General features: G+C 39.0%; 1 protein-coding gene across 1 annotated transcript in view; it reads left to right on the top strand.

The window, feature by feature from the left end:
* The window catches only part of cfap57 (cilia and flagella associated protein 57), a 38,540-nt gene extending 14,198 nt beyond the window's left edge, over positions 1-24,342 (top strand). Inside the window, exons 4-22 of the mRNA XM_016993216.2 lie at positions 357-564; positions 830-982; positions 2,788-2,927; positions 4,601-4,766; positions 5,658-5,771; positions 7,769-7,981; positions 8,983-9,156; positions 10,163-10,324; positions 12,776-12,931; positions 13,077-13,170; positions 14,255-14,445; positions 14,739-14,912; positions 16,165-16,323; positions 17,242-17,385; positions 17,469-17,585; positions 18,219-18,353; positions 18,430-18,573; positions 19,134-19,266; positions 23,967-24,342. Coding sequence (XP_016848705.2) covers positions 357-564; positions 830-982; positions 2,788-2,927; positions 4,601-4,766; positions 5,658-5,771; positions 7,769-7,981; positions 8,983-9,156; positions 10,163-10,324; positions 12,776-12,931; positions 13,077-13,170; positions 14,255-14,445; positions 14,739-14,912; positions 16,165-16,323; positions 17,242-17,385; positions 17,469-17,585; positions 18,219-18,353; positions 18,430-18,573; positions 19,134-19,266; positions 23,967-24,178 — 2,989 coding nt within the window. The 3' untranslated portion in view covers positions 24,179-24,342. The remainder of the gene's footprint in view (positions 1-356; positions 565-829; positions 983-2,787; positions 2,928-4,600; positions 4,767-5,657; positions 5,772-7,768; positions 7,982-8,982; positions 9,157-10,162; positions 10,325-12,775; positions 12,932-13,076; positions 13,171-14,254; positions 14,446-14,738; positions 14,913-16,164; positions 16,324-17,241; positions 17,386-17,468; positions 17,586-18,218; positions 18,354-18,429; positions 18,574-19,133; positions 19,267-23,966) is intronic.
* The last annotated feature ends 1,665 nt before the right edge of the window (positions 24,343-26,007 follow it).

Here is a 26,007-nt window from a genome sequence, read left to right as displayed (position 1 = left end):
TAAGACGACTCACAGTCTCTGATATTTCAATCCTGTATACATCTATCTGTAAGCCAGTGTCCACTTTTAAGTATTCCCCAATCAGAGAAATGCACTGAATCTTGATCCTAAGATGTTAAACATGTTTACTAAGAAATAAGTCCAATTGAATTCATGAAAACAATCCCTCATGATTATGCCCAAAATTAAAACATTAAAAGCACAATTGATTAGTTACATCTGGTATTAATACCAGGAACTGACCAATGTAAAAGCAAGATAAAATGAAGAGAAGACATTCTTAATACACAACTGGCATTTGAAACTTACATCATTTCTCTTTTTGGGGCCATTTTCTAACCAATTTCTTTTTACAGCCTCATTGAGTATCCTCCTACCTCTTCCCCTGAATACTCCGCTGAAATGGTTTGTGAAACAGAAGCACAGCAGCAAGCATCTCTTCCCCGTGTCTCTGCTGTTGCTGCATATTCTAAAGGATTTGCTTGTGCAGCTGGCCTAGGAGTCGTTCTATTGTTTGAAAGGTCAGATGAGAAAGAAGGTTACAAAGAATGCCGAGAAATACGGGTAGGAAAGAGTCCTGACATATATCATGTTCTAATGTGACACTCTCTGTACCACAGACTAGAGTGTAGCAGTGAATAAAGGGGATTTGGGGGGGAAAAGATAACTCAGACTTCTGTTGTGCTGATTATTATTCTGTTAAATGTTAAAATTTTAATTAAGGTAATAGAACAGACGTTGTTTGTGAAAATATATTTCTTCTTCAGCAGAATTGAACTTGAAGACTATATGTGAACAAATGGTTCAATTAAGCTGGTTTCTTTCTTAGATTCCACAAGATGAATGCAGCAATGAGCCGAGCCAGTCAGACAAACAGGAGGTTGTGTGTATTGCCTTCAGCCCTGCAGAAGAGTCTCTCCTCATCAGCACTAATAAAAACCAGGTCTATTTACTCTCTATGTCAGCAGCTGAGATAAGCAAGGTGAGTTCATTCTGACCTCTGCAAAAATAAGCAGTTTACCAATAAGACTATGTTAAAATATTCAACACAACAACATTTAAACCAGCTGTAGGAATCATGCAGTCCTCTAAGTGTTAGACAGCAGTTCCTCATCATTCATAAAATGAAAATTCACATAGCACAATCCTTCTTCCACAAACAACTGTTAGCTAGTGTTTAGGTAAGGTACTAGTCACCATATAGTGTGCAAGTTGCATTGTAAGTTACAAGCCACATACAGCCCTTGTTTCATGTCTTAGTCTCCAGAACAGCAGAAAACAAGCTTGACTCCCTCCTCAATGAACCCCTCTCATACATATTTGGACTTGGTGGCTATGGCAATGTAATTATCACTGACAATGTGCTAGAATTTAATAGAATATTGGCCTCAGAAAGTATAGTTGGTCTTTATATATGTTCAAAATGTTCAAGTGCATGACTACAGATCAGGAGTTCTAGGAATTTAGGGAGAGGTTTTGCATTCAGCTCTTGACTGAATTTTCTATAAGGATTTTTATGCTCCTCAGGAATTTTCTTTAGCATTAAACTTTCTATGGATGCCCAGGAGGTATGACTTGCAAAGATTGTCCCCCCCCCCACCCCAGCTTTAACTGCTATACCATCTGTAGCTTAACTTTGAAAATACACACTTATCCATCCAGTTATTTACAAAGCAGATTAGTGCAATGCTTTGTAAAAAAAAAAATAGGCCAAAAAATTCAGAAACCTGCTCGGCTGGTTCAAAACACGGCCTTGTTCTCAAAAATCAAAGCATATTAGATTGACTGCTGTTTGTTTCTCAAGTTAATTTAAATTGTTGGTTTTAGTTTATATGAGAGATTTGTATTCCTTTTATTTGAGCAAAATGGCATAATGACAAGGTCTTTTCGGCGTTGATTTTGTAGTACTCCCATTTGAATATCTGTCAGGCAATTTTCTTTTAATATTCAAGTGCTTTTCAAAAGCTTTTCTATCAATTCAAAGCACTGTTTGTTTAATTTTTTGTCATTTGCTATGGATTTAATTCTCAGTGCAGCATTAAACTCAAGTTTTAATAATGATTGCATAGGGCAGTAGTGGAGAACCTATGGCACATGTGCAAGAAGGGGCACATAGTGCCCTCTATCCTGGCATGTGCACCGTTGCCTGCCCACCCAGCCTGCTCATTCATTCAACCTCCATTCACCTGCTTGCTTGCCCCTTGCTCACCCACTCCTCCCTCCCCCCCCCCCCCCCCCCCGCGTGCCCCGGTGCCCAAAACACACACACTTTGGGCACTTGGTCCCTAAAAGGTTTGCCATAACTGGCATAGGGCATACATTTGACTTGGACCATTTGTAATTTTGTAAGCTACTTTGTGTGTGTCCAGACAGAAGGCAGGGTAACAATAAAAAATTATAATAATAAGTTAACATATTTACCCTATCTCTGGATTGCTTTGTAAAAGGATTGGCTGGTGATGTTTGTTTTGCTGATAGTTCAGTCCTCATCTCATGTCTCTTGATGGGAATCAAGTACACAACTTTCTCAATATATCTGAAGTCTGCTGTTCTCGTTCACATTTCATGTACTTATTTTACCAACTAGATGTTTCTTCTTGGGTCCTCTCAATTCAATTGTTCTGTAGCTATTGGTATACAAAATTAACTATACTCTTTCAGCGAAAAATAAAATATATGCAAATAAACTAGACATCCCTTCTATTTTAATAAATGTAGTATATAAGTTCCATTCTTAGTTAGGTTGTCGGATTGACCCTTTTAGCTAATATTTTTATCTCTCTTTAGGCAGAGATAGCTCACTTTGAATACTTAAACTTCCCTATACATTCTTCTGCCATTACTGGCTTGGATACCTGCATTCGCAAACCCCTTGTTGCTACCTGTTCCCTGGACAAATCTGTTCGCATCTGGAATTATGAAACCAAGTAAGAAGGCACAGTTATAATTTTGAAGAACTAAAAAGGACAACAGTGATACATTGCATTTATACAAATGTTGAAAACATAACTCGTAAAATGAAGTTAATTTATGCAAAATACACAGGGTTGTATTATAAAATGTTCAGTATGGTAATTGTGGGTGACTTTTATTATGAGATACCGTGTTAAACCAACAACACACCGCCTATTACATGTGTGTGATTGTGTAGTCAGTACAAAATGTCTGGGTTACCAAACACATAATAAGCAATGGTAACAGCATGCAAAAATACAATAGGAAGGCAATATTGAACAGTATACTCATGCTTGATAACAGAAATGGGCAACTTCTAGGAGTTGAGGGGCTACACTAGTTTTCCTGGGACCCTAGAGGGCTCCACCTATCCCTCACTTATCATTTTGAGGGTCCTACCTCAAACTGGCCTGTTATACACTCAGAAGCCTTCTTGGCACACAGCTAACCATTTCAAAATGTCCTGAGCCTGTTTTAGGACCTGGAAAATCATATCTAAATTCTAGGATTTTCCAGTTTTAATTCCTGTCTCTCACACACTTCCTGAAACATACTCAGAAGGCCCCAAATGCCCTGAAATGGCCAGTTACACCACCCAGAGGCTTTGTGGAGTGTAATTAACCAATCTATGGCCAAAATAACCGAATAGTCAGGGAGGCTCATTTTCCCTTGCTTTATATCAGTGGTTACTAATCTTTGGTCCTCCAGGTATTTTGGAGTTTAGCTCCCACAATTATTAACAGCTGGGAAGATGACTCAGACTTCTAGGAATTTGTCCAAAACAACTGGAGGACCAAAGGTTAGGAGCCACTGCTTTATGGGAAGGCATGCAAACAAAATCATTGCTCAACATCAAGCAAAAACATTTAAATACATCAGATTATTATCAACAGGTTTATGTTAACACATAGTAGATACCCAGGCAATATCTTGTTTCATTCACTATGTTCCTGGGTGTATAATAGGCCCGAGCTGTGGCACAGGCTGGAGAGCAAGCCAGCTGCAACCAGCTGCAATGAATCACTCTGACCAGGAGGTCATGAGTTCGAGGTCCGCTCAGAGCCTATGTTTGTCTTGTCTTTGTTCTATGTTAAAAGGCATTGAATGTTTGCCTATATGTGTAATGTGATCCGCCCTGAGTCCCCTTCGGGGTGAGAAGGGCGGAATATAAATGCTGTGAATAAAATAAATAAATAAATAAATAAATAATGTTATGAATTTAATCATTTTGACTCCAAACATTGGCCTAGTTTGGTCCTATAACAATATTGCTGCCTACCTTTTATTTCCTAAACTTTCTCTATGACTAGTTTGAAAGCATCTGGAGACCAAAGCCTCTGTTAGATGTCCTTCTGTCTACAGTCAGGTATTACTGTGTAGTAGTGAGAGCAAGTAGTATGATCGTTCCTGTGACATCAATATTTCTTGTGGGAAATATTGCTAGATAATTTTTGCTGTCTGTTTATCAGCATTGAACTAGACAGATATTGTCTTTGACTGTGTCAAATCATCCTTGTTCTCCTTTGTGGTCTGTTTCACAGTATTTGACCATCTTAAAGAAACTATGACCATTAATAGTATATGTTGTAGCTTTATTGCAGAGAAGGCTGTCCTGTTCATTGACTGACATGACTATTGTTCCCAGTTCATTGGACCTATATAAAGAATACCCAGAAGAAGCGTACTCACTCACCCTTCATCCTAGTGGTCTCTATGTTTTAGTTGGTTTTGCTGACAAACTGCGACTTATGAATTTGCTTATTGATGACATTCGAACTTTCAAAGATTTCACTGTACGAGGCTGCAGAGAGGTGAGTATTTCAAGAAAGGGAACTGACAAAGACATTTCAGTGAGTGCACCAGTCAGAAATAATATGAAAGAAAACTTTGTGATCATATTAAAAAGTGCAATGCGAAGGGATTTTCATGACATTTTGGGGAGGAAGGTTTATTATTACACTAGCTCAGAGCACATGTATTGGTACACACATATAGACTACATATCTCTATTTAGCTAATAAGCAATAGCAAATAAGTATTGGGAAAATAGCTCACATTCTGAGAAACCATTTCCTATTCTAACCATAATCCTATTACATTGGAAGACTGAGTGGATCACAAGGTTTCCAAAGCTATCCTTCAAGCCAAAATGATCGAAGATAAAACTATATGGAAAGAATATTGAAAGATAACTTAAAATACTCTGTATAGGCATGTGCTGTCCTTTGCCAGCATGATAGTTGTTGCATTGGGGCTTAACTCCCAATGAATGTTTACACAAGCAATTGGTTAGAATCCCACTACCCACAATCCATGTCTTTAACCTCATCCTCAGCTGGAATGCATTCCTGAGGTTTTTCCTAAACTGGAAGCTTCCCCACTGTGTCTATGGAGGTTTTGATTGGCACATTCCTAGGTAAAATATAGCCTTTAAGGCATGCATGGAGAGAAAATGATGGTGGAAGAATGCTATCTCTCATCGACACTGTCATATAATGCAGTTTCAAACTGAATTATATGGCAGTGTAAATTTGGCCTAAGAAGCAGAGGAGCTACTCATAATGAGGATACATGAACATGGATAACTGGAAACTGTTTAGCACACAGTCTCCAAATTGCAAATATCTATTTTCATGAAGAATGTATTTGTGTAGATTTTACTTTTTCTGTATTATCTTACTATCTCCTCTTTCTTTCTACAGTGTACTTTTAGTACAGGAGGTCATCTATTTGCAGCAGTAAATGGAAATGTGATACACATTTACAGCTCCACAACTTTTGAGAATATTATTAACCTCAAAGGACACAACGGGAAGGTCAGTAGTACCATCTACTGTGTTGGTAAGAGTAAGATAAACGGGGCATCTTTGAACCTCAAAAGCGATCACATGTCATATGAGTTGATTTGGCTAAGACTGAATTCTTTTTATTACAAACCAAAGAATAAAAATACAAGGTTTCCTTCCTCAAAAAGAGCTGTCTGTCAGCTCAAATTCTGTTCAAGCTACTTTTCACAAACCATAAGTTCAGTTATTCAGAATTCTCATCTATGAAGTAGCTTAAGTTAGAATTAACATTGAATTTAATCTAACAAAGTAAAGCATTTTAATGCTGCAGTCTCAGTCACACCTGAGAGTAATGAGGAAATTCTGAGTAGATAATGCATTGGATTCTAGTGTAAGTCTGTTTGATTTCAACAATGTTGTTTATTGTTTTCTTAATTTATCCTGGTTAAGTAATGAGACTTAAAAGTACTTGACATTGCCTAAATTACTACTACTCTCCAATCTTTATATCTCACTAATCAGCTGGTAGATAACTACACATTGCGGAAGAGAAATCTTGCCATCATAAAATATTAGTAAAATATTACTCCAGAATAAAGTACATTGAAAAATAACCTGGAATAATAAAATAATAATAATAAAACTGTATTTTTAACCCGCCCTCTGTCCCCAAGGAGACTCAGGGCGCTTCCAAAGTAAAAATGGCAAACATTCAATGCCAGTACAAAACATAATGGACAATTAACAGACAATTAAAAGTAAATTGGTCAAAATATAATATAAAACATATCATATAAGACAAAATTGTGCAGATTAAAATACATATAAATTATAGGTCTTCTGTTAGTCTAAAGTTTGGATATAGTTGCACTAGGTAACTGGGAATAAAAGCAAGCAACAGACTGCTCTATGTACTAATGTAGAGCCAGGACATCCCGCATATTATTATTATTATTATTATTATTATTATTATTATTATTATTATTATTATTATTATTTACAGCATTTATATTCTGCCCTTCTCACCTCGAGGGGGACTCAGGGCAGATCACAGAACATACATATGCAGCAAACATTCAACGCTGCTTATATACAGACCATTGTACATAAATGGAGGTACAGTAGAGTCTCACTTATCCAAGCTAAACGGGCCGGCAGAAGCTTGGATAAGTGAATATCTTGAATAATAAGGAGGGATTAAGGAAAAGCCTATTAAACATCAATTTAGGTTATGATTTTACAAATTAAGCACCAAAACATCATGTTTTACAACAAATTTGACAGAAAAAGCAGTTCAATACGCAGTAATGTTATGTTGTAATTACTGTAATTATGAATTTATCACAAAAATATCACATTATATTGAAAACATTGACTACAAAAATGGCTTGGATAATCCAGAAACTTGGATAAGCAAGGCTTGGATAAGCGAGAGACTACTGTATATATTGGTTTAATACGTGTAATGTTAAATATCAATGATGTCTGTTTTATTTTGAATGTATTTTATTTTGTTTAGTGTGGAAATTGGGCTTGACCCCATGTTAACCTCCCCGAGTCCCTGTGGGGAGATGGAGGCGGGATATAAAAATAAATAAATAAATAATAATAATAATAATAATAATAATAATAATAATAATAATTATTATATACTTTTCCCCATCTACAGCATCTTTGAGGCTTGTGCTTGGTTCCGGCCACCTGGGCTGGGGGGGGGGGGGGGCGGTGCTATCGCTCCATCTCACTGCCGAAGAGCTTTGTTCATAAACTTTCTCCTTGATCTTAATCACCAGCATTTTCCTGGCATTCTGAGTGCCTTTAAAATACCTTCCCCGCTTTTTAAGCAGTACCTATTTATCTACTTTCATTTTTCTTTTGAACCACTAAGTAGGCAGAAGCTGGGCTAAAGGTCAGGAGCTCACCCTGACCCAGGCTTCAAACTGTCAACCTCTTGATTGACAAGATTTACTGCAGCTGATGGTTTAAACCCATTATTTCTTATCCTTGTTTCTTTTCTGCCATTCCAGGTGCGATCAGTCGTTTGGAGCATGGATGATTATAAACTGGTCTCCTGTGGCACAGAAGGGGCAGTGTATGAGTGGAACCTCCAGACTGGCAAGAGGGAATCTGAGTGTGTTTTAAAATCTTGCAGCTACAATGGAGTGGCCATATCCCCTGATTCAAAAGTTGTCTTTGCAGTTGGATCTGATCATTCCATTAAGGAGATTTGTGATTCTTCGGTGAGTTTATTTTGATAAAGCTATGGCCATACAATGTGGGCTGAAGTACATTCATACCAAAGTGAATCCAGTGATGTGACCAGCAACAGCCATTTATAACTCCTAGCAGCTGAGGCTGGTTTGTTCCATGTTGTGCCAAGTAGTTTCATTGTTCTCTTTCATTGCTTCTGCTATAATGCAGCCTTCTTCCATATAGATCAGTGGTTCTCAACCTGTGGGTCCCCAGGTGTTTTGGCCTACAACTCCCAGAAATCCTAGCCAGTTTAGCAGCTGTTGGGATTTCTGGAAGTTGAAGGCCAAAACACCTGGGGACCACAGGTTGAGAACTACTGATATAGATCATACTGTTTTTTTTACCTTTGGAGCTATTGGGGAGGGGTGTGCATGCCATGCCTTGTTTGTCCATGGCTGTATTTCAGAAGAGGTCTATACCACCAATCAATGATGGTTTCACAATTGAAATTAGGCAGGATTCCAGTTTTGGGTATTTCTATTGTCAACTGAAAAATAACATTTTCCTGTTCATTTCCCTGTTAACTTTATAGTTAGTCTTTTTTCTAAAACTCGTCGTTTTATGGATTTAATTTTTATATATAATTTTATCCTCTTTGCTGTGGCTTTATCCTGTCTTAATTAAACATCAGTTTGGAATATTTAAAACTAAAAGCACCCTGCACTTGTACCTTTTTTCATGGCCTTGGGCTAGTACAATAAACTATTTAATTTGATTTGAACTAAAAGCAGTACATAAGTGTAAAGAAATGAATACTTTTCAGCTCACAATATGAACAAAATCGTGCTTGTTTTTTACTCAGGTTTATGATTGGGAGGGAAGTCTAGGGATCATTGTATATACAGTCAGGAGGAAAGGGAATAACACTTTCACTACAGCTGGTGTGTTTGGTGAAATTGCATACCATTGGCCATGTTCCTGTTCAAAATCAATCATTTCCCTATGACTTCCTACATATGAAACACAACATTATAGAGCTGTCTTTCAGATCCTGCGAGAAGTACCCACATTTGATGTTGTCTACACATGCATAGTGGTTGCTCATTCTGGGCGCATGGTATTCACTGGAACGTCTACAGGGACCATCCGATCCATGAAATACCCACTCCCTGTCCATAAGGAATACAATGAGTATCAAGCCCATGCGGGTCCAGTCGCCAAGGTATAGTACTTGTTTTATTCCCCACATGATGTTAGTTTGTGGTACTTTTTGCGAAGTTTTTGTCTAACTGTACAGCATCTATCAAACAGGGTTGCACAACTTATATTACAAGATGAGCCGCAAGTGGGCATTCAAACATACCTAATTTTCTATATTTCTCATAATAGCTTAATGAGAATTGCAAGACATTAAACACAATAGCAGAAACTAGGGGGAAAAGGTGAAAATAAATTCCATCTAAACAAAACAAGAGCAACTTGAGCTCTCCTGATGTGGGCAACTGCAATACCCAGTTGCCCTAGCAAATATAACTAATGGTTATATTTAAATAGAACTAATGGTAATGGAATGACGAAACTACAGTCTGTTAGAGACACAAGTTGCCTGTTACACACCAATTATGCATAAGACACTGAAAAGCTAATGATATTTAAAGTGTGCACATACACTCACAGTTTCTCTCTTGACATTCCTGGAGTCTGCAATTGAAATATCAGATAAGCTACAAGAAGCAACCTTCCAAAACCAGTTCTGTGGACAAACAGTGATATAATGTTGCATTTCAGTCTTAGAATCACCTCCACCCAAGATGACCTTGGCAGGTGAGTAGGTCATCTTTTCAGTGTCAAGAGGAATTACAACAATAGGGGTATCAAAAGTAAGAGTACAAAGAGTTGGGCTTTTGCAATATTTTATATCTTAAAGTGCACATAAACTTGTGTAGTTTAACCTAGCAAGCTCCCTGTAGCCTTCAGTTACTCAAATTGGCTTCACACTCTAGCAGTTTCTCTTGAAATTGGAAGTACAAGCAGAAGTAGTGCAACAAGAGAGTTTGCTGTTGTTTCTGTGCTTGTAATAAGGACAGCCATTGTCAAAGCTACTAGGTTGGGTTTCAGCCTATACATGGAGACGAAATCTGCTGATTCTCTCCAATGTCCTTTTTTCCTCTTGACTCTCCAGCTGTTATTTCTCATTGTTGCTGTTTTCCCTTCTTCTCCACTCCTAGATGTCCATAACTGCTGATGATCAGTTTCTGCTAACATCTGCAGAAGATGGCTGCATAATTATCTGGAAAGTATATGACAAAGAGGGACGAGGATTGAAAAGAGAAAGAGATGTGCCATATTCTGATGAAGTATTGATTACTAAAACAGACATGGAAGAGAAGGTCAGTATAGAATTCCTAATTATTTCTTTAAGCATCCTCATATGAGTTTTCAAGTGCAAAGCATCAACAGTTTGGATATAATCTAATACTTACTAGACAGCATTACACCAGGGCAGCCACAAAGTTTAGATCAGTGTGTACTAAACTTTGTTCTCCCAGGTGTTTTGGACTTTATCTCCCAGAATCCCTGCTCATTGGCCAAGGTAGCTGAAGCTTCTGAGAGTTGAAGTTCAAGATACCCGGAAGACTAGAATTTAGGAATCACTGATTTAGATAAACCCGTCATGAAGGATAAAAAGTCTCTAGAACTAAACTTTTCCCCTGTCACGACCCAGGCTGCAGAGCACCAATAACCATACACAGAGGCCAGAATCTATCTAATATCTTTATTAAGGAAATAAGTAAAGGCAATAAAAATAAGTGTAGAATATAGTTCAGAAGATGTCCTTTCAGGAAAGGTCAAATATAGTCCAGGAAAACAATGTCCAATATGAAATAGTAAGGTCCAAAGTTGTAATCCAGTAACCGAAACACTCACTTTGCCAAGCAGAGTGAGGGGAGATGACAAGGTCCTTTAATCCATGAAACTTAGGCAAGGCAAGGAAATAGCTTGATTCTTGGTACACAAAGCTTGATTCAAGGCAACAAGGAACGAGGAACAGGGACAAGATCCGTGGTAAATACTTGGCAAGGTCCGGGAAGCAAGGCAAGGTCCTGGAAGGCAAGGCTGAGTCCTAGGAAACAAGGCAAGGTCCGTGAAGCAAACAAGGCTGGGAACGTGAACGAAGGCTTGGAAACAGGAACGAGGCTTGGAAACGGGAGTAGCGCTGTCCACACACAACCTACTCCAGTAGCTGACGAATTGACTCCGCAAGATTCCTTCGGGGCAAGGAACCTAAATAGGGTCTCGTTTTCCCACCAAAGAACACTTCTCTGGGGAATCAGAACCGAAAGTCAATCTCTGTGTCCAGATGCATGACTCCCTAGAATTTCTCATGGAAGCAGTCTTAATCAGCTGAATGCCTGGCTGCGATTCTCAGGCTTCTGTGATTAGCCTGCTGAACTCCTTTTTGTTGTTGATAATAACTACGGCGAGAAAATGGGGGAGATTCTGACTCAGGGCTTGTTTGGCAGATTTCTGGAAGGCAAACCTCTTGCAGGTGCAAGGGCTCCAATTCAGGCTGGGAAAGTTCCAATTCTGGCTGAAATGGTGGAAAACCCAAGTTTTCCTCTTCATCTGCCACAACAGCGTTAGGAACGGGACTACATGGCCCATGAGTCATCACATCCCCCTTACTCGGAGCTGTGCTTCTCTTTGTGTCCTCAAAAGTTGCCTCATATTTACAGCAAATGCCTATAGCAAACGCCTGTACCTATACACAGGCCTGTAGCGAGGGGGGGGTAGGGGCTCAACACCCCCCCCCCCCGAAATTTTTCTGGTTATAAAAAAAACCTGGTTTACTCATGAATTTTAACTGGTTAACCAAATCCCCAAGCTAAATCTATGAGACGCAAAACATTAAGAGTCCCTCCAGGCACTATCTCAAGCAGATATTGACAGGTTTGTAGCGGGGGTGGGGGGTGCTAGGGGTTCAAACCCCCCCCCCCCTATTTCTGGCTACAGCCCTGCCTATACAAGTATGGCTAGAAACATATGTGCTGTCTTAACATATGGCCAACTTTTAACTGTACATAAAGTTCTTTATATATATTCCATGACAAATTTAGGATTCATTCCCATAAAGTGTAGCCATGGAGAGAGACATGGACCTCCCACTCCGCACTGCCTATATTTATGGTTCCAAGTTTCTCTGAATTACCCAGAGCACACTTTTTGGCAGAAAAGAGATTAATTTCCTATCCAGCAAGCATGCAGCAAGAGCCCATCACTTTTGAAATAGGTTGTAACGCAGCCACTGCTTGACATTCAGAATTACTTGTTTTTCATAAAACCAGAAGCAGGCTTTCAGATAAAGTTGGGTGGTTGGTTATTTGGTTGATTGGCTAGTATTTTGAGGCACCCCATGCAGCCCTGAAAGGGTCTTAGTAGCAGAAAAGACGCCTGAACTTGCCTGGATATACATTCCATTGAACTCAATGGGACTTCCTTCTGGGTAGGCATATAGAATCATAGAGTAGAAAAGGCCATCAAGTACAACCCCCTGCCATGCAGGAAAAGCACAAAGTATTCCTGACATCCAGCCTCTGTTTAAAAGGTTCCAGAGAAGGAGCTTCTACCGCACTCTGAGTCAGTGAGTTCCACTGTTAAACAGACTGTAGAATTAATAAATAAATCACCCCTAAAATAAAGTCCTTGCAAGCTGTTGTGTACCAAGAACTTTTTGTATTATTTCATACTTATTTCTGAATGCTTATGTATTAACTTCTTTTTTTTTCTTTTCTTTCTTTTTTCTCTTTTTGCTAACACTCTTCTAATCACTTCCTCTTCAGACCCAGGTCATGGTAGAACTGAAAACACGTGTAGAAGAGCTGAAGATGGAGAATGAGTACCAGCTGCGTCTGAAGGACATGAATTATAATGAAAAGATTAAGGAATTAACTGAAAAATTCGTCCAAGAAATGGAATCACTGAAAACCAAAAACCAGGTGTGGAAACAACCAGCAGTTGTGTTTTCAGTATTGTAACATCTCCCATTTAGACACTGTCTTTTCCCAGTATACAGTGATTTGTAGGAAATGAAGAGCTGATATGCTTAGTTTCAGATGAGATTTTCACTCTTATGTATTTCAGGTATTAAAAACAGAGAAAGAAAAACAGGAAGTGCAGCACCAAGAGCAACTTGCAGACCTAATAGAGAAACAGGCAAGGGAGGTGCAAGATCTAGGTTAGAAGGAACTTAAATAACATTTCCTTTCATAATGTAAAAAAGAACTAATAATAATAATACCCTTTATTATTATTCTTTATTATTTATGGCGTATTATTTATTTATTTATTATTTTTATTATAAAAGAAGACGCAAAATCTTCAATGTTTTGGAAAAAATCACAATTTTTTTTTCTTTCCATGCTAAAGGAGTAATTGTGTTGCTTTAGTCTACATAGACACATTGAGCATTTATTTGAAAGTAATTTAAATGAACCCATATTTTCTTATAATCATATTTTCCTACCAGTGAAGGCAGGGAGAAATGAAACACTTAGCTTAAAAAGATAAAATAACTAAGAAAGATGACATCAATATATAAGTTTTATATAGCCCTGGAATAAATTGAATTTGGTGCATATAAAGAATCATGTAAATATTCAGTCATAGACTTCCCTTTCACCTCTTTATCTGTCATTAACTGACATTAACTGGCCAGAATTGATGCACATAATAAAATATGGGGATAAACACAAAACAAATACACAAAAAGGAACACAGATACACACAAATTGAACAAAAAAAATCAATACACAAAGCACAGTAAAATTAATTGATTTTTGCAAAGAAAGAAATGGCTACTCCTTCTTGGCCATGTAGAGCTTTTACTTTACACTCCTGATTTGCCCGTCTATGTAGTATGATTATTGTACAAACTACAAAAGTGGCACAACCTTTATCATCATAACATCTGTGTAGGATTGCTCTACATTACAGCATTCCTTCCTTTAGGAACTGGGTAGGGGAGCATTTATTATTCCACATGTCTGGTATTGTATCTAAAGAGTTAGAACTATTGATTAAAAAGCTCTTGTGTAGACATACCTCCAAAGATAACACAAATGTCATAATCCAAAACTAGTCATAATCAAGAGATGTTCTGGCTAAATGAAATAATGTGGTCTTCACGAGGGCAAGCATGAAGATATGAGAATTTAAAATAGTTCCCTTATTGGTAGTTTGGTGAATAAGTATGACTTAAAAATAATATTCTATAATGCATTATTTTCTTCTGTTGTCTTTTAATTTATTCTTCTGATCAGAATCTGGCAACAATCAGAAGCTGTTGCTTGAATATGAGAAGTATCAGGAACTGCAAATGAAATCCCAACGCATGCAGGAGGAATATGAGAAGCAGCTCCATGAAATGGAAGAGAGCAAGAGCCAGGCAATGGAGGAACTAACAGAATATTATGAGGCAAAGCTGCTTGAAAAAACCACACTGCTGGAAGAGGTATGAGCTAGAAATGGGGGTAAACCAGGGGCAACATCAATGCATTGATGCATGATTTGATCTTAGTCCTGTATTCTGAAGTGCATATAATTAAGCATCCCTATAACATTGTTATCCATATTAATATGTGGGCTATTTCAGGATCTCTACCAGCCAAACCCTGTCAGGACTCAGCCTCCTCTTAAAGGGCCACACAAAATAAGCCCAGCCACAACAAACTCTGATAGCTGTTTAATCCACAAAAGTTTTATGAAAACTCCTTTTACTTTTCTCTCTTGCTTTATCACTTTCAGTCTCAAAATGATGTAAGACAACAGCTTCGCGAATTTGAGGAAACAAAGAAACAAATTGAAGAAGATGAAGATCGAGAAATCCAGGACATAAAAATAAAATATGAGAGGCGGCTTCGAGAGGAAAGAGAATCCAATCTGCGGCTAAAGGGGGAGACGGGAATAATGAGGAAAAAGGTAGGCTCAGCTTTTGGGGGGGTTCATGCTCTTTGTATAGGTAAAGGTAAAGGTTTTCCCCTGACACTAAGTCCATTCGTGACTGACTCTGGGGGTTGGTGCTCATCTCCATTTCTAAGCCGAAGAGCCGGCGTTGTCCGTAGACATCTCCAAGGTCATGTGGCCGGCATGACTGCATGGAGTGCCATTACCTTCCCGCCGGAGCGGTACCTATTGATCTACTCACATTTGCATGTTTTCGAACTGCTAGGTTGGCAGGAGCTGGGGCTAACAGTGGGCGCTCATACTGCTCCCGGGATTTGAACCTGGGACCTTTTGGTCCACAAGTTCAGCAGCTCAGCGCTTTAACACACTGGGCCACCAGCTCTTTGTATATATTTTAATAATATTCAAATGCCACTTTGTCTACTGCCAAAGTAACAATTCAGATTACTGTATGTGTAAATTGACTATATAATACAAGAGTAAATAAAATAATAAAGTTGCCTGTGTATACACACATGCATACTTTGAATGTATTGAATCACAGTGATTTGTTATCCCAAGTATTATTAATACAACTTTTTCATTTTTTGTGGGAAATATAATGCACAGTCGCTTGGAACAAGTATCTACATGGAGTTGCTTTGAAATACTAGAGCAAAGATTTCTCAGGGTTTTATCTTTCACATTATACGTATTATTATCATAAACAGTTTGATTCATAGCCTGTCGCCTTTTCCCCCCTCAAGGCAGTTTATATATTCAAAAGATTGTAACTATGACGTATTAAAAACATATGTTTTACATTTTTTTAAAAACAATACAGTTGAAACAATATAGCTTTTACAGCCCCTTTTCAATTCTATGTTTTTGCGTATCAACAGGAGAGCAAGGAGGGGACAATTCCAGCCTCCTTAGGGAGGAATTTCCAAAGTGTAGATGCAGCCATTGAGAAAGTCCTCTCTTTGTTGTCATTAGCTATACTGGTGAAGAAGGCAAGACCTAGAGAAGGGCCTCTCTTGTGGATCTCAGGATCTAGACAGGCTTATATTGAGAGCTATGGTCTGTCAGATACAAATCTGGTGTATAATGAGTAATACTACTTGGTGAGAATTTATTTTTGGTATGATCTCTTATACCTTTCTATAAGGAAATGGAGACATTAAGTTTGTTTTGATTGGTTCTTGCCTGTAATCATATGTTGCTATTACTGAGTGACATTGTGGTAAATTAGCTGCAGCCTGCAAATAAAATATCCTTTTCTCACTAGTTCAACAGTCTCCAGAAAGAGATTGAAGAACGCTGCAGTGACATTGAAGGACTGAAGTTGGAGGTACAGAAGCTGCAAGGAGTTATTAAGGCCTTAGAGAAGGACATCCTGGGACTGAAAAGAGAGATTCAGGAAAGAGATGAGACAATCCAAGACAAGGTGAAGTTCCTGGAGAGGTTTGGCTATGCTTCTTTTTCAAGTTTCTTCTTTCCAAACCACTGATTGGTGGGAAAAAACAAACCTTCTCAACCAGGATTTTCTGTCTGCCATTCAGTCAGAGGGTTGGAGCTTGGAGTTCTCTATTTCTTTTTTTACCATGTTTCTCATACCTCCACAATACTATTGCTTTCACGCAAATCACTTCTGCCTCCGTTGTCCCTACTTGAAGATATTTTTAGGCACTGTGCAGTCACACCCAAGCTGCTTTAAACATGTTTAGCATTGACGTGTCCTAACTTTCTGTCAGCTTGGGAGATGCTGGATTGCCTTCCTGTTTGAGCAAGGAACCCCACAGAATCAATGTCCATACTATTGCTTTCATGAAATGGTAATGATTTATTAACTGGTCTTGGGTCTATTCCCACCCAGGCAATAACTTGATTTCCCCACAACAAAGTCCATAATTAAAATTTGAAGGTAACTAATTGTTCCTGAAGCTGCTGGTCATAGATGATTACTGAGAAAAAAATAGATGTTTTCCTTGCTCGCTGTCTCTGGTATAGGGGCCTCTGGGGCGCCCAATGCCCAAGGCGTTATTGGTTAACTACTTATTGGTTAAATTGATTTGAAATGGCTTGTTGCAGCCTTGATCTCACTGGGACCAACTGCAGACACGTCTTGCATCCAAGATTCCCTGGTGGTAATAACTCTAATCTAAAATGGCTCCCTTTCCCCAGACAAGGGGCAGGCAAACTTACTGATACAAACCAGGAAGGGTTTTTCTTAAACTCCACCCTCATAAAACTAACATAAAAGTGACTACTCTAAAACAGAGGGTGAAGCAGCCTGACAAAAGGAACTGGGACTTATACAGTTTCAGCACAGGCACCACTTACATTGCTTGTTTATTTCTCTCAGGAGAAGCGAATTTATGATTTAAAGAAGAAAAATCAGGAACTGGAGAAATTCAAATTTGTCCTAGATTACAAAATAAAGGAATTGAAAAAGCAAATAGAGCCACGTGAAAATGATATCAATAATATGAAGGAGCAGATCGAGGAGGTGAGAACCAATGACACAGTTTTTGCTGTGGGTCTTGTTTAGACTGGGCCATGGGTCTTCTTCACAGTTTTCTCTTTGTATAGATGGAGGGAGAGCTGGGACGCTTCCACAAGCAGAACACACAACTAGAACTAAACATATCAGAACTGCGGCTAAAGCTGAAAGCTACAGACCGTGAGATGCACAAAGAGATGCAGAAGGTAAGTCTAGCATAAGTAATGAAAATGGTAAAGATGTTGATTTGTCACCATGGTTGATATAAAACATGGTCGATATTTGTTTGTTGCCTCAAGAGTTCTGGATAATGTGAAACATTTGCATATGTTGTATTGGCCACTTTTTCTAGACATTTGGCTAATGTTCTCTGATGCTGTTCAACATTTCAGAGTTACTGTTAGTTAGTCATTTGTGTATTTGCATGTTCTACATGTGCCACTTTTATTAAGTATTGTATATATCCCAATATATTATTGTGCTAAAGGAGTATTAGCAACACAACTAAACCTAAAACATCTTCATTTTTAAAAATCAATATAAATTATTTGTGTCCCATCTTTGAACCAAGAGTACTAGCCTTTCATTTGCTTTATACTTCTTGAAATACATGGCTCTACTTTCCACTGAAGACAATTCAGCTGCTACTTACCAGCTAATACGTAATAGAATGGCAGAATATCAAGTGAAGAACAAATGTGCATTTGACTAGCATTAATGTGATCAAAGTAAAGGTTGAGAATACTTTAGTTTTGAGTCTGTTGCTATTTCTGTGGGTTCCATGTTGGTATGCACAATGCATTTTGGTGAAACAGGCTTTAATGTTCCTCTGGCTGCAGGAGCGAGATATGGAAGCACTTATCAAGCGTTTTAAAACAGACCTTCACAACTGTGTGGGCCTGATCCAGGAGCCTAAAAAATTGAAGGAGAGCATCAAGGATATCTATGTGAAGTATGTGCAGCGGGTGGATATGGTAAGTGAGAGTTCTTCCATCTGAGCAACAGATGCCTACTGTTTATTCTTTGAGCTCATTTCCTTTGTTTCTCTAGGTGGAAATTGTGGGGGTGGACACAGACTTGCACCAGGAGTATACACGGCAGCGAGAGCACCTTGAGCGCAATCTGGCCACCCTGAAGAAGAAGGTGATAAGGGATTATGAAATGCATCGTTCAGATTACGTGCGCATCATGCAGGTACTGGCACAGGAAAGAAGGGGGTCCATTCTTCCAACATGTTGGGCGGTGAATGTTGCATTTCACACCTTGTGATGCTTTTATACACATTTTAATGCCCAGAAGATTCAGTTCATTTCTGACTTATGACAGCTTCAAGAAGAATCTATCACAGGGTTTCTTGGCAAGATTTGTTCAGGAGGGGGTGCCTTTGCTTTCTTCTGGGCTCAGAGAGTGTTACTTGCACAAGGTCACAGAGTATTGTGAATATTCAGAACTGAGTGGGAATTTGGACTCCGGCCTTTGTGTGTCTTAGCCTAGTATGCAAACCACTATACCATGCTGATTCTCCATCCGTTCATATCCCACTATCTTTGCTTCGTTTAGCCATTGACCTTGTTGTCCTACATTTTAACACTAGCCCTATTTACACTGTCCATAAAATAAAGTTTCAAACTGCTTTATATGGCAGTGTAGATGGAGCCACTGTCTTACCTACCAAACCAGCCATTGCTTTGGGACTTGATATGGGTACCGTAGAACAATGCCAATTCTGGCTGTGCTGTATCTTGCTCTTACAGGAAAATGTGAGTCTCATCAAAGAAATAAACGATTTGCGTAGAGAACTGAAGATCACCCGCACTCAAGTTCATGAACTCCAATCTACACTAGGACTTCTTAGAAAACGCAAGAAGCAATCAGCTGTATCCACAGGTGCCTAATGTTGTTGTTATTCGACTCCCTCTTTCCTGCAATATATTTTCATCTCATTCTTTTTGCTCTCTTTTGTGTTATATCAAAATATAGTGACAAATCCCATGCTGATCAATGTGTAAATCAGATTCAGGTTTTTAAGTGTAGGAAACGCATGGCCACCATAAGTTACTGCATCACAGCTCCCAGCAGCCTTAGCTAGTATAGTCGATGGTGAGGAATACTAAGAGTTGTAGTCCAGCAACATTTGAAAGAGCTTATGATTCCTTCCTCAGAATTACACAGTGAAAATGTTTTTTCAATGATGATGCTTATAAAACTTTGTGCAGATAGAACAGACTGTAAATATAAATACATCTCCCATGGCAAAATTAAAGGAATGGGATAGGAAACTAAATTATTGGGTTGAAGGAGGGAAAAGACCAAGAGTAAGGAAAAAATTGATAATTGCAAAAGAAATGAAAGGGGGATGGGGCTGTCCATGCCTAGAGCTATATAGTGATGCCTTCCAAATTGAAAGAGTGATAGAATTACAAGTGACAAATAAAAAATGGGTGAGATTTGAAAAGGAAATGAATGGAGTTAATTGTGAAGAAATAATCTTTAGAAAATGGAATAAGAGAAATATAGATAAATTAATAGGACCAATGAAAGGAACAATGCAAGTGTGGAAGAAATGGCAAGGGAGAATAAGTAGCTTAAAATCTAAAATGTCAACAGTATGGATAATCAATAAGGATAAGGAATCAAATATGAATAGAAATATTCAAACATTGAAGGAAAAAGGAATAGAGAGACTAGAACAACTATATGACAGAGAGGGAACGGTAAGAGAAAATAAAATTAAACAATGGCTTGGAGAAGGAAATTGGTTACAGATAAGAGCAATCTGTGCATATTGCAAAATAAAAGAAAATATTAATATGGTTAAGAGAGAAGATAACGCCTTTGAAAAGATAATAAGAGAAAAGGGGGAAGGAAAGAAGGCACAGGCCAGCAAAATATATACAATGCTCATAGAGGCTGATGGATGTATAATATGGGATCTGAAAAGTATGTGGGAAACGGAGCTGCAAATCACAGAACAAGAGATGAGAAATGTGGTAGAGACAATAGGGATGAAAAGGAATACCAGAGTACGAGAAATGAGGAGGAAAATATTGCACAAATGGTATCGTACACCCTGCCAATTAGCATACTACTATAAAAAGGGGAGTAGTCAGTGCTGGCATGGATGTCATCAGAAAGGGCGGTTTATGCACATGATGTGGGAATGTGAATATGTACAATATTTTTGGCAGACTATACAAAATGAGTCAAATCAAATACTAGGAAATGAGTGGGTCATAACAAAGGAAATAGCTGTATTAGGGAAAAGAGAGGAAATGGGAAATAAAAGGGAAATAAAAGAAGCAATAATTGAATGTGCACAAGCAGTAATAGTTTTAGGGTGGAAAGATAAATCAAAATGGACAGTAAATAAATGGTACCAATATATGGTGGAGCAAATGGAATTTGAAATTATGAATGTGAAACTAAATGTTGTAAAAACTAATGAAAATAGAACAAGAGAAATGGAAGAAAGATGGATAATGGTAAAGAACTATATCATGAATCAATCTGGAGATCAAGCCATAAGAAATAAGATACAAATGTTATATAGTATACTAGCTGTGCCCGGCCACGCGTTGCTGTGGCGAAGTCTGGTGGTCTGGGAAATAAAGTATTGAGGAATTGGTGGTAGTTAAGGTAAAGGGTCAAGGTTTTCCCCTGACGTTAAGTCCAGTCGTGTCTTACTCTGGAGGCTGGTGCTCATCTCCATTTCTAAGCCGAAGAGCCGGCGTTGTCCGTAGACTCCTCCAAAGTCATGTGGGATGACTGCATGGAGCGGCGTTACCTTCCCGCCGGAGCAGTACCTATTGATGCACTCACATTTGCATGTTTTTGAACTTCTGGGTTGGCAGAAGCTGGGGCTAACAGTGTTCTGGATTATCCAACGCAGTCTGCCTTTTCATAATCAATGTTTTTGTAGTCAGTGTTTTAAATTCATTGTGATATTTTAGTGGTAAATTTGTAAATACAGTACAGTAGAGTCTCACTTATCCAACATAAACGGGCTGGCAGAACGTTGGATAAGCGAATATGTTCGATAATGAGGAATTAAGGATAACCCTATTAAACATCAAATTAAGTTATGATTTTACAAATTAAGCACCAAAACATCATCTTAGACAACAAATTTGTCAGAAAAAGTAGTTCAGTACACAGTAATGCTATATAGTAATTACTGTATTTATGAATTTAGCACCAAAATATCACGATATATTGAAAGCATTGACTACAAAAATGTGTTGGATAATCCAGAATGTTGGATAAGCGAGTGTTGGATAAGTGAGACTCTACTGTAAATACTACATAGCATTACTGCGCATGGAACTACTTTTTCTGTCAAATTTGTTATATAATATGATGTTTTGGTGCTTAATTTGTATAACGATTACCTAATTCGATGTTTAATTGGCTTTTCCTGAATCCCTTCTTATTATCCAACATATCCTGCCGGCCTGTTTACGTTGGATAAGTGAGACTCTACTGTATATTTCCAATCTTATATTATCTGCTTAGAACTGGATTATATGAGGCTCCTTCTTCACAGCTGTATAAAATGCACACTGAAGTGGATTGTATGGTAGTGTGGAGTCAAGATAATCCAGTGCAAAGCAGATAATATAAGATTATAAATGGGTTATATGGCTGTGTGGAAGGGCCTTGGGTCTACACTGCCATATAATCCAGTGCAAATTAGATAATCTGTGGAAGAAGTCTAAGTAAGGCCTAAATCTGCCTGTCCCATAACTGAAACCTGGCTGTCCCTTGGTTGCTAGGCAACCAAGTGGGCAGAGATTAGCCCTCTAAACTGGCAGCAATTGGATAAAAAAAATTATTGCTCTCCCTCTAATTAGGACTTTATTTTTCTTTTCTTTTTGTTGTATCAACCTGGAGGCGTGGGTGATGGGTTGTGTTGTCAAATTTTGAGGTTGGGGGGCCTGTACTTTTGTTGTTTTGTGAATTGCCGTGATGCCATCACTCTTTTATATATATAGATAGGTTGGAAATGGATAAAGATAAAGATATAAAAATTGTCTCATAAAGAAACGAATATGTAAAAAGAAAACAATCCTCGTGTTGGTGGTGGGAATTGTAAATGTTTTGTATGTCTACGGTATGTATTTTTTGTGTTTTAAAAAATAAAAATTTATTTTAAAAAAAAAGTAAATATAAATACATGGCCCTCATTTCAAAATGTTTTGTGCTTGAATCATATATATCAGGGATGAAATATCTCCAACTCATGGGCCAAACTTGGTCCATTCACCTTTATGGCCTTCAGGACAAGAGTCCTTTTCCCTCCCCAAACCCTGCCATCTCGGAAACTAAAACAAGTAGGATTGTGACTAGTCAATACCTGAAGGATTTGACTCACACACTTTATTCTTCCCTGATCCAAAATGAGGGATGTGGTTGGTTAGTTGCTTAGCAGAATAGTAAAGCCCTGCCCAGGCCAACATGAGTAAGTATGGATATAATTGTCTACATCTCAAGATTTAGAGGTTGGCATGATAATTTGCAAAGGGCTATTATTTCAGTGGAAATACATCCTCTTCACTACTGTTTCCATTGTCTAAGTCCACAATTGTCAAAAAGATGATAAGCATGTGAGTGTTCCTGTTTCTTTTTGGTCTTCTCAATGTATTCTCACCTGGAGATGACAGATTATCAGTTGGCAATGGCAAAGAAAGAGAGCAGTGCAGGGTCTAGAGCAGAACTACTTAAACTTGGGGTTGTGGGGTTGTGACCCCAAGTGAATGGTTGGGGTCATGAAAAAATGGCCATAAAATGGAGGAGGCACAGCAGTAGCTGCCTGCAACCTGCGTAGGGCAGTGGCTCATTCTCCAGTCTTTCTTCTGGGGAAGAGTTTGATTGACTTGTCCATCCATGCCCCCCAGCCATCTGCCACACAGTGTAGGAAGACAAAGCTGCTGAGGTAAGGAAAAGTGATGAGGCAAGGCAGCTTGTCATGTGTTGGTTTTAGAAAAGGAAGGCAATATGTATTTGGGAGAAAGAGAATTAGAAGGAAGAAAGGGGGGCTGTTTGAGAAAAGGAAAAAGAGACCCATTTGGGAGGAAGTGGGAGAATGGGAAAAGCAGGGAAGAGATGCATATGAGAAGAAGTTGAAGAAAGGAAGGAAAGTTATTTAATATACCTATAGATCTATGTATCTGGAATTGCAAACATTTCCCTGACAAAAAGAGATCACAACCACAAAAAAGTTTAATAAGTCGTACAACCTATGGTCCTCCAGGTGTGTTGGCCTTCAGCTCCCAGAATTCTTGACCACTGAAAGGGCTGGCTAGGGTTTCTGGGAATTGGAGGCCCAAACAGCCATAGGACTGAAGGTTTGTGCAGGCCTGGTCTAGAGGCTCCAGGGATTGGTAACGGTCTCCCATTGCCACTGCAATACAAGCCTTAGCAACTGAGCAGCAGTGCAAATTCTTAGCACCAGGTATGCTCACATTACTAAGAATAGTGGAACATCTGTATTTTCCTTTGTCCTTTATCTTGGGTTGTTTACTATCCTGCCATTTCTCTGAGAGATATTTTCTGTTGTGCTCAAGCACTTGGTTTTCTATTCCCTCCAGGTTCCTCCCCTGATCTACAGTCGAGTTCAGCCATCCTGCGTTTGAATCCTGAGGAAGAAGCTGAGAGGATAATTGAAATGCAACGTTTGGAAATTGCATATCTCCGAGAACTAATAGAAGGACAGGACAGAGCCCTTGCGGTCCGGCCTACGTCGGGTAGGAAACTTCCCATGCTGGAACTAGACGCACGCAGTAGTGTAAAATCACAGTGACCTCTGCAGAAGGAGCTCCAAACCACAACTTAACTTCTCTCTTGTCAAGGACTCCTATGCCAGCCTACAGATGATTATATTGTTATTGTTTGTAAAGCCTTACTAATTCTGGATAGAAATAGAAGCTGAAAGGAAATAATAAAGAATTCAGACTGGGTTGTCTATCCAATGCTAATGTGTTGCAAGTCTCCAGGCAAGCTAAGAAATTGGAAGGTCATGCAGAGTTCCAGAGAAGGGAGCTGATCTTTTGAATACGTGTTTGTCTTTGTTATGTGGCATAGTTCATCAACTCAAAGCAAAACTCAATTTGCAAAAGGACCTTTACACGTAGCACTGACTCAAACAGACAAGCCAGGAAGGCTTGAAATCCTATCATACTTTCATTCTTAGGTCTGTCGTAAGCTGGCCTAGAGAGATACTACTTAATAGAGACAGAGCTTTTTGGAATTGCCAGGAAAATAATATTCAGTCTTCCTCTGGCCATATCAGTGATACTGTATCACTGGCTCATTGCTCTCTGCTGAGCAGTTTTGTAGTTACTTACAGATAGAATCATACAATCATAGAATCATAGAATAGTAGAGTTGGAAGAGACCTCATAGGCCATCCAGTCCAACCCCCCGCTAAGAAGCAGGAAATCGCATTCAAAGCACCCCCGACAGATGGCCATCCAGCCTCTGCTTAAAAGCCTCCAAAGAAGGAGCCTCCACCACAGCCCGGGGGAGAGAGTTCCACTGTCGAACAGCTCTCACAGTGAGGAAGTTCTTCCTGAATCTCCTTTCCTGTAGTTTGAAGCCATTGTTCCGTGTCCTAGTCTGCAGGGCAGCAGAAAACAAGCTTGTTCCCTCCTCCCTATGACTTCCCCTCACATATTTGTACATGGCTATCATGTCTCCTCTCAGCTTTCTCTTCTGCAGGCTAAACATGCCCAGCTCTTTAAGCCGCTCCTCATAGGGCTTGTTCTCCAGACCCTTAATCATTTTAGTCGCCCTCCTCTGGACGCTTTTCAGCTTGTCAACATCTCCCTTCAACTGCGGTGCCCAAAATTGGACACAGTATTCCAGGTGTGGTCTGACCAAGGCAGAATAGAGGGGGAGCATGACTTCCCTGGATCTAGACGCTATTCCCCTATTGATGCAGGCCAGAATCCCGTTGGCTTTTTTAGCTGCCGCATCACATTGTTGGCTCATGTTTAACTTGTTGTCCACGAGGACTCCAAGGTCTTTTTCGCACACACTGCTGTCAAGCCAGGCGTCCCCCATTCTGTATCTTTGATTTCCATTTTTTCTACCGAAGTGAAGTATCTTGCATTTGTCCCTGTTGAACTTCATTTTGTTAGTTTCGGCCCATCTCTCTAGTCTGTCAAGATCGTTTTGAATTCTGCTCCTGTCTTCTGTTGTGTTAGCTATCCCTCCCAGTTTGGTGTCGTCTGCAAACTTAATGATTGTGCCTTCTAACCCTTCGTCTAAGTCGTTAATAAAGATGTTGAACAGAACCAGACCCAGGACGGAGCCCTGCGGCACTCCACTTGTCACTCAAGCATATACACAGAATGTATGTTTTTCATCTAGATTCTATTTCAATCCCTTTCTTTATCAATTCACTTATTATTACAGACAATCCCCAAGTTACGAACAAGATAGGTTCTGTAGGTTTGTTCTTAAGTTGAATTTTTAAAGTGTAACTCTAGCCAATATATACCATATATAGCTTTGGATAGCATAGAAAAGGATTAACATCCCTGTCATGTTTGTTTTGCTGCCTGTGCTCCTGTTCAGAAGATTTCACCCCACTTTCTATCCGTTCCTGTGAGTTTGAAAAATTTGCCT

This window comes from Anolis carolinensis, chromosome 4, assembly GCF_035594765.1.
Source record: "Anolis carolinensis isolate JA03-04 chromosome 4, rAnoCar3.1.pri, whole genome shotgun sequence".
Lineage (NCBI taxonomy): Eukaryota > Metazoa > Chordata > Lepidosauria > Squamata > Dactyloidae > Anolis > Anolis carolinensis.
The sequence above is the reverse complement of the archived record's forward strand: the minus strand, read 5'-3'. Positions and strand labels throughout refer to the sequence as shown.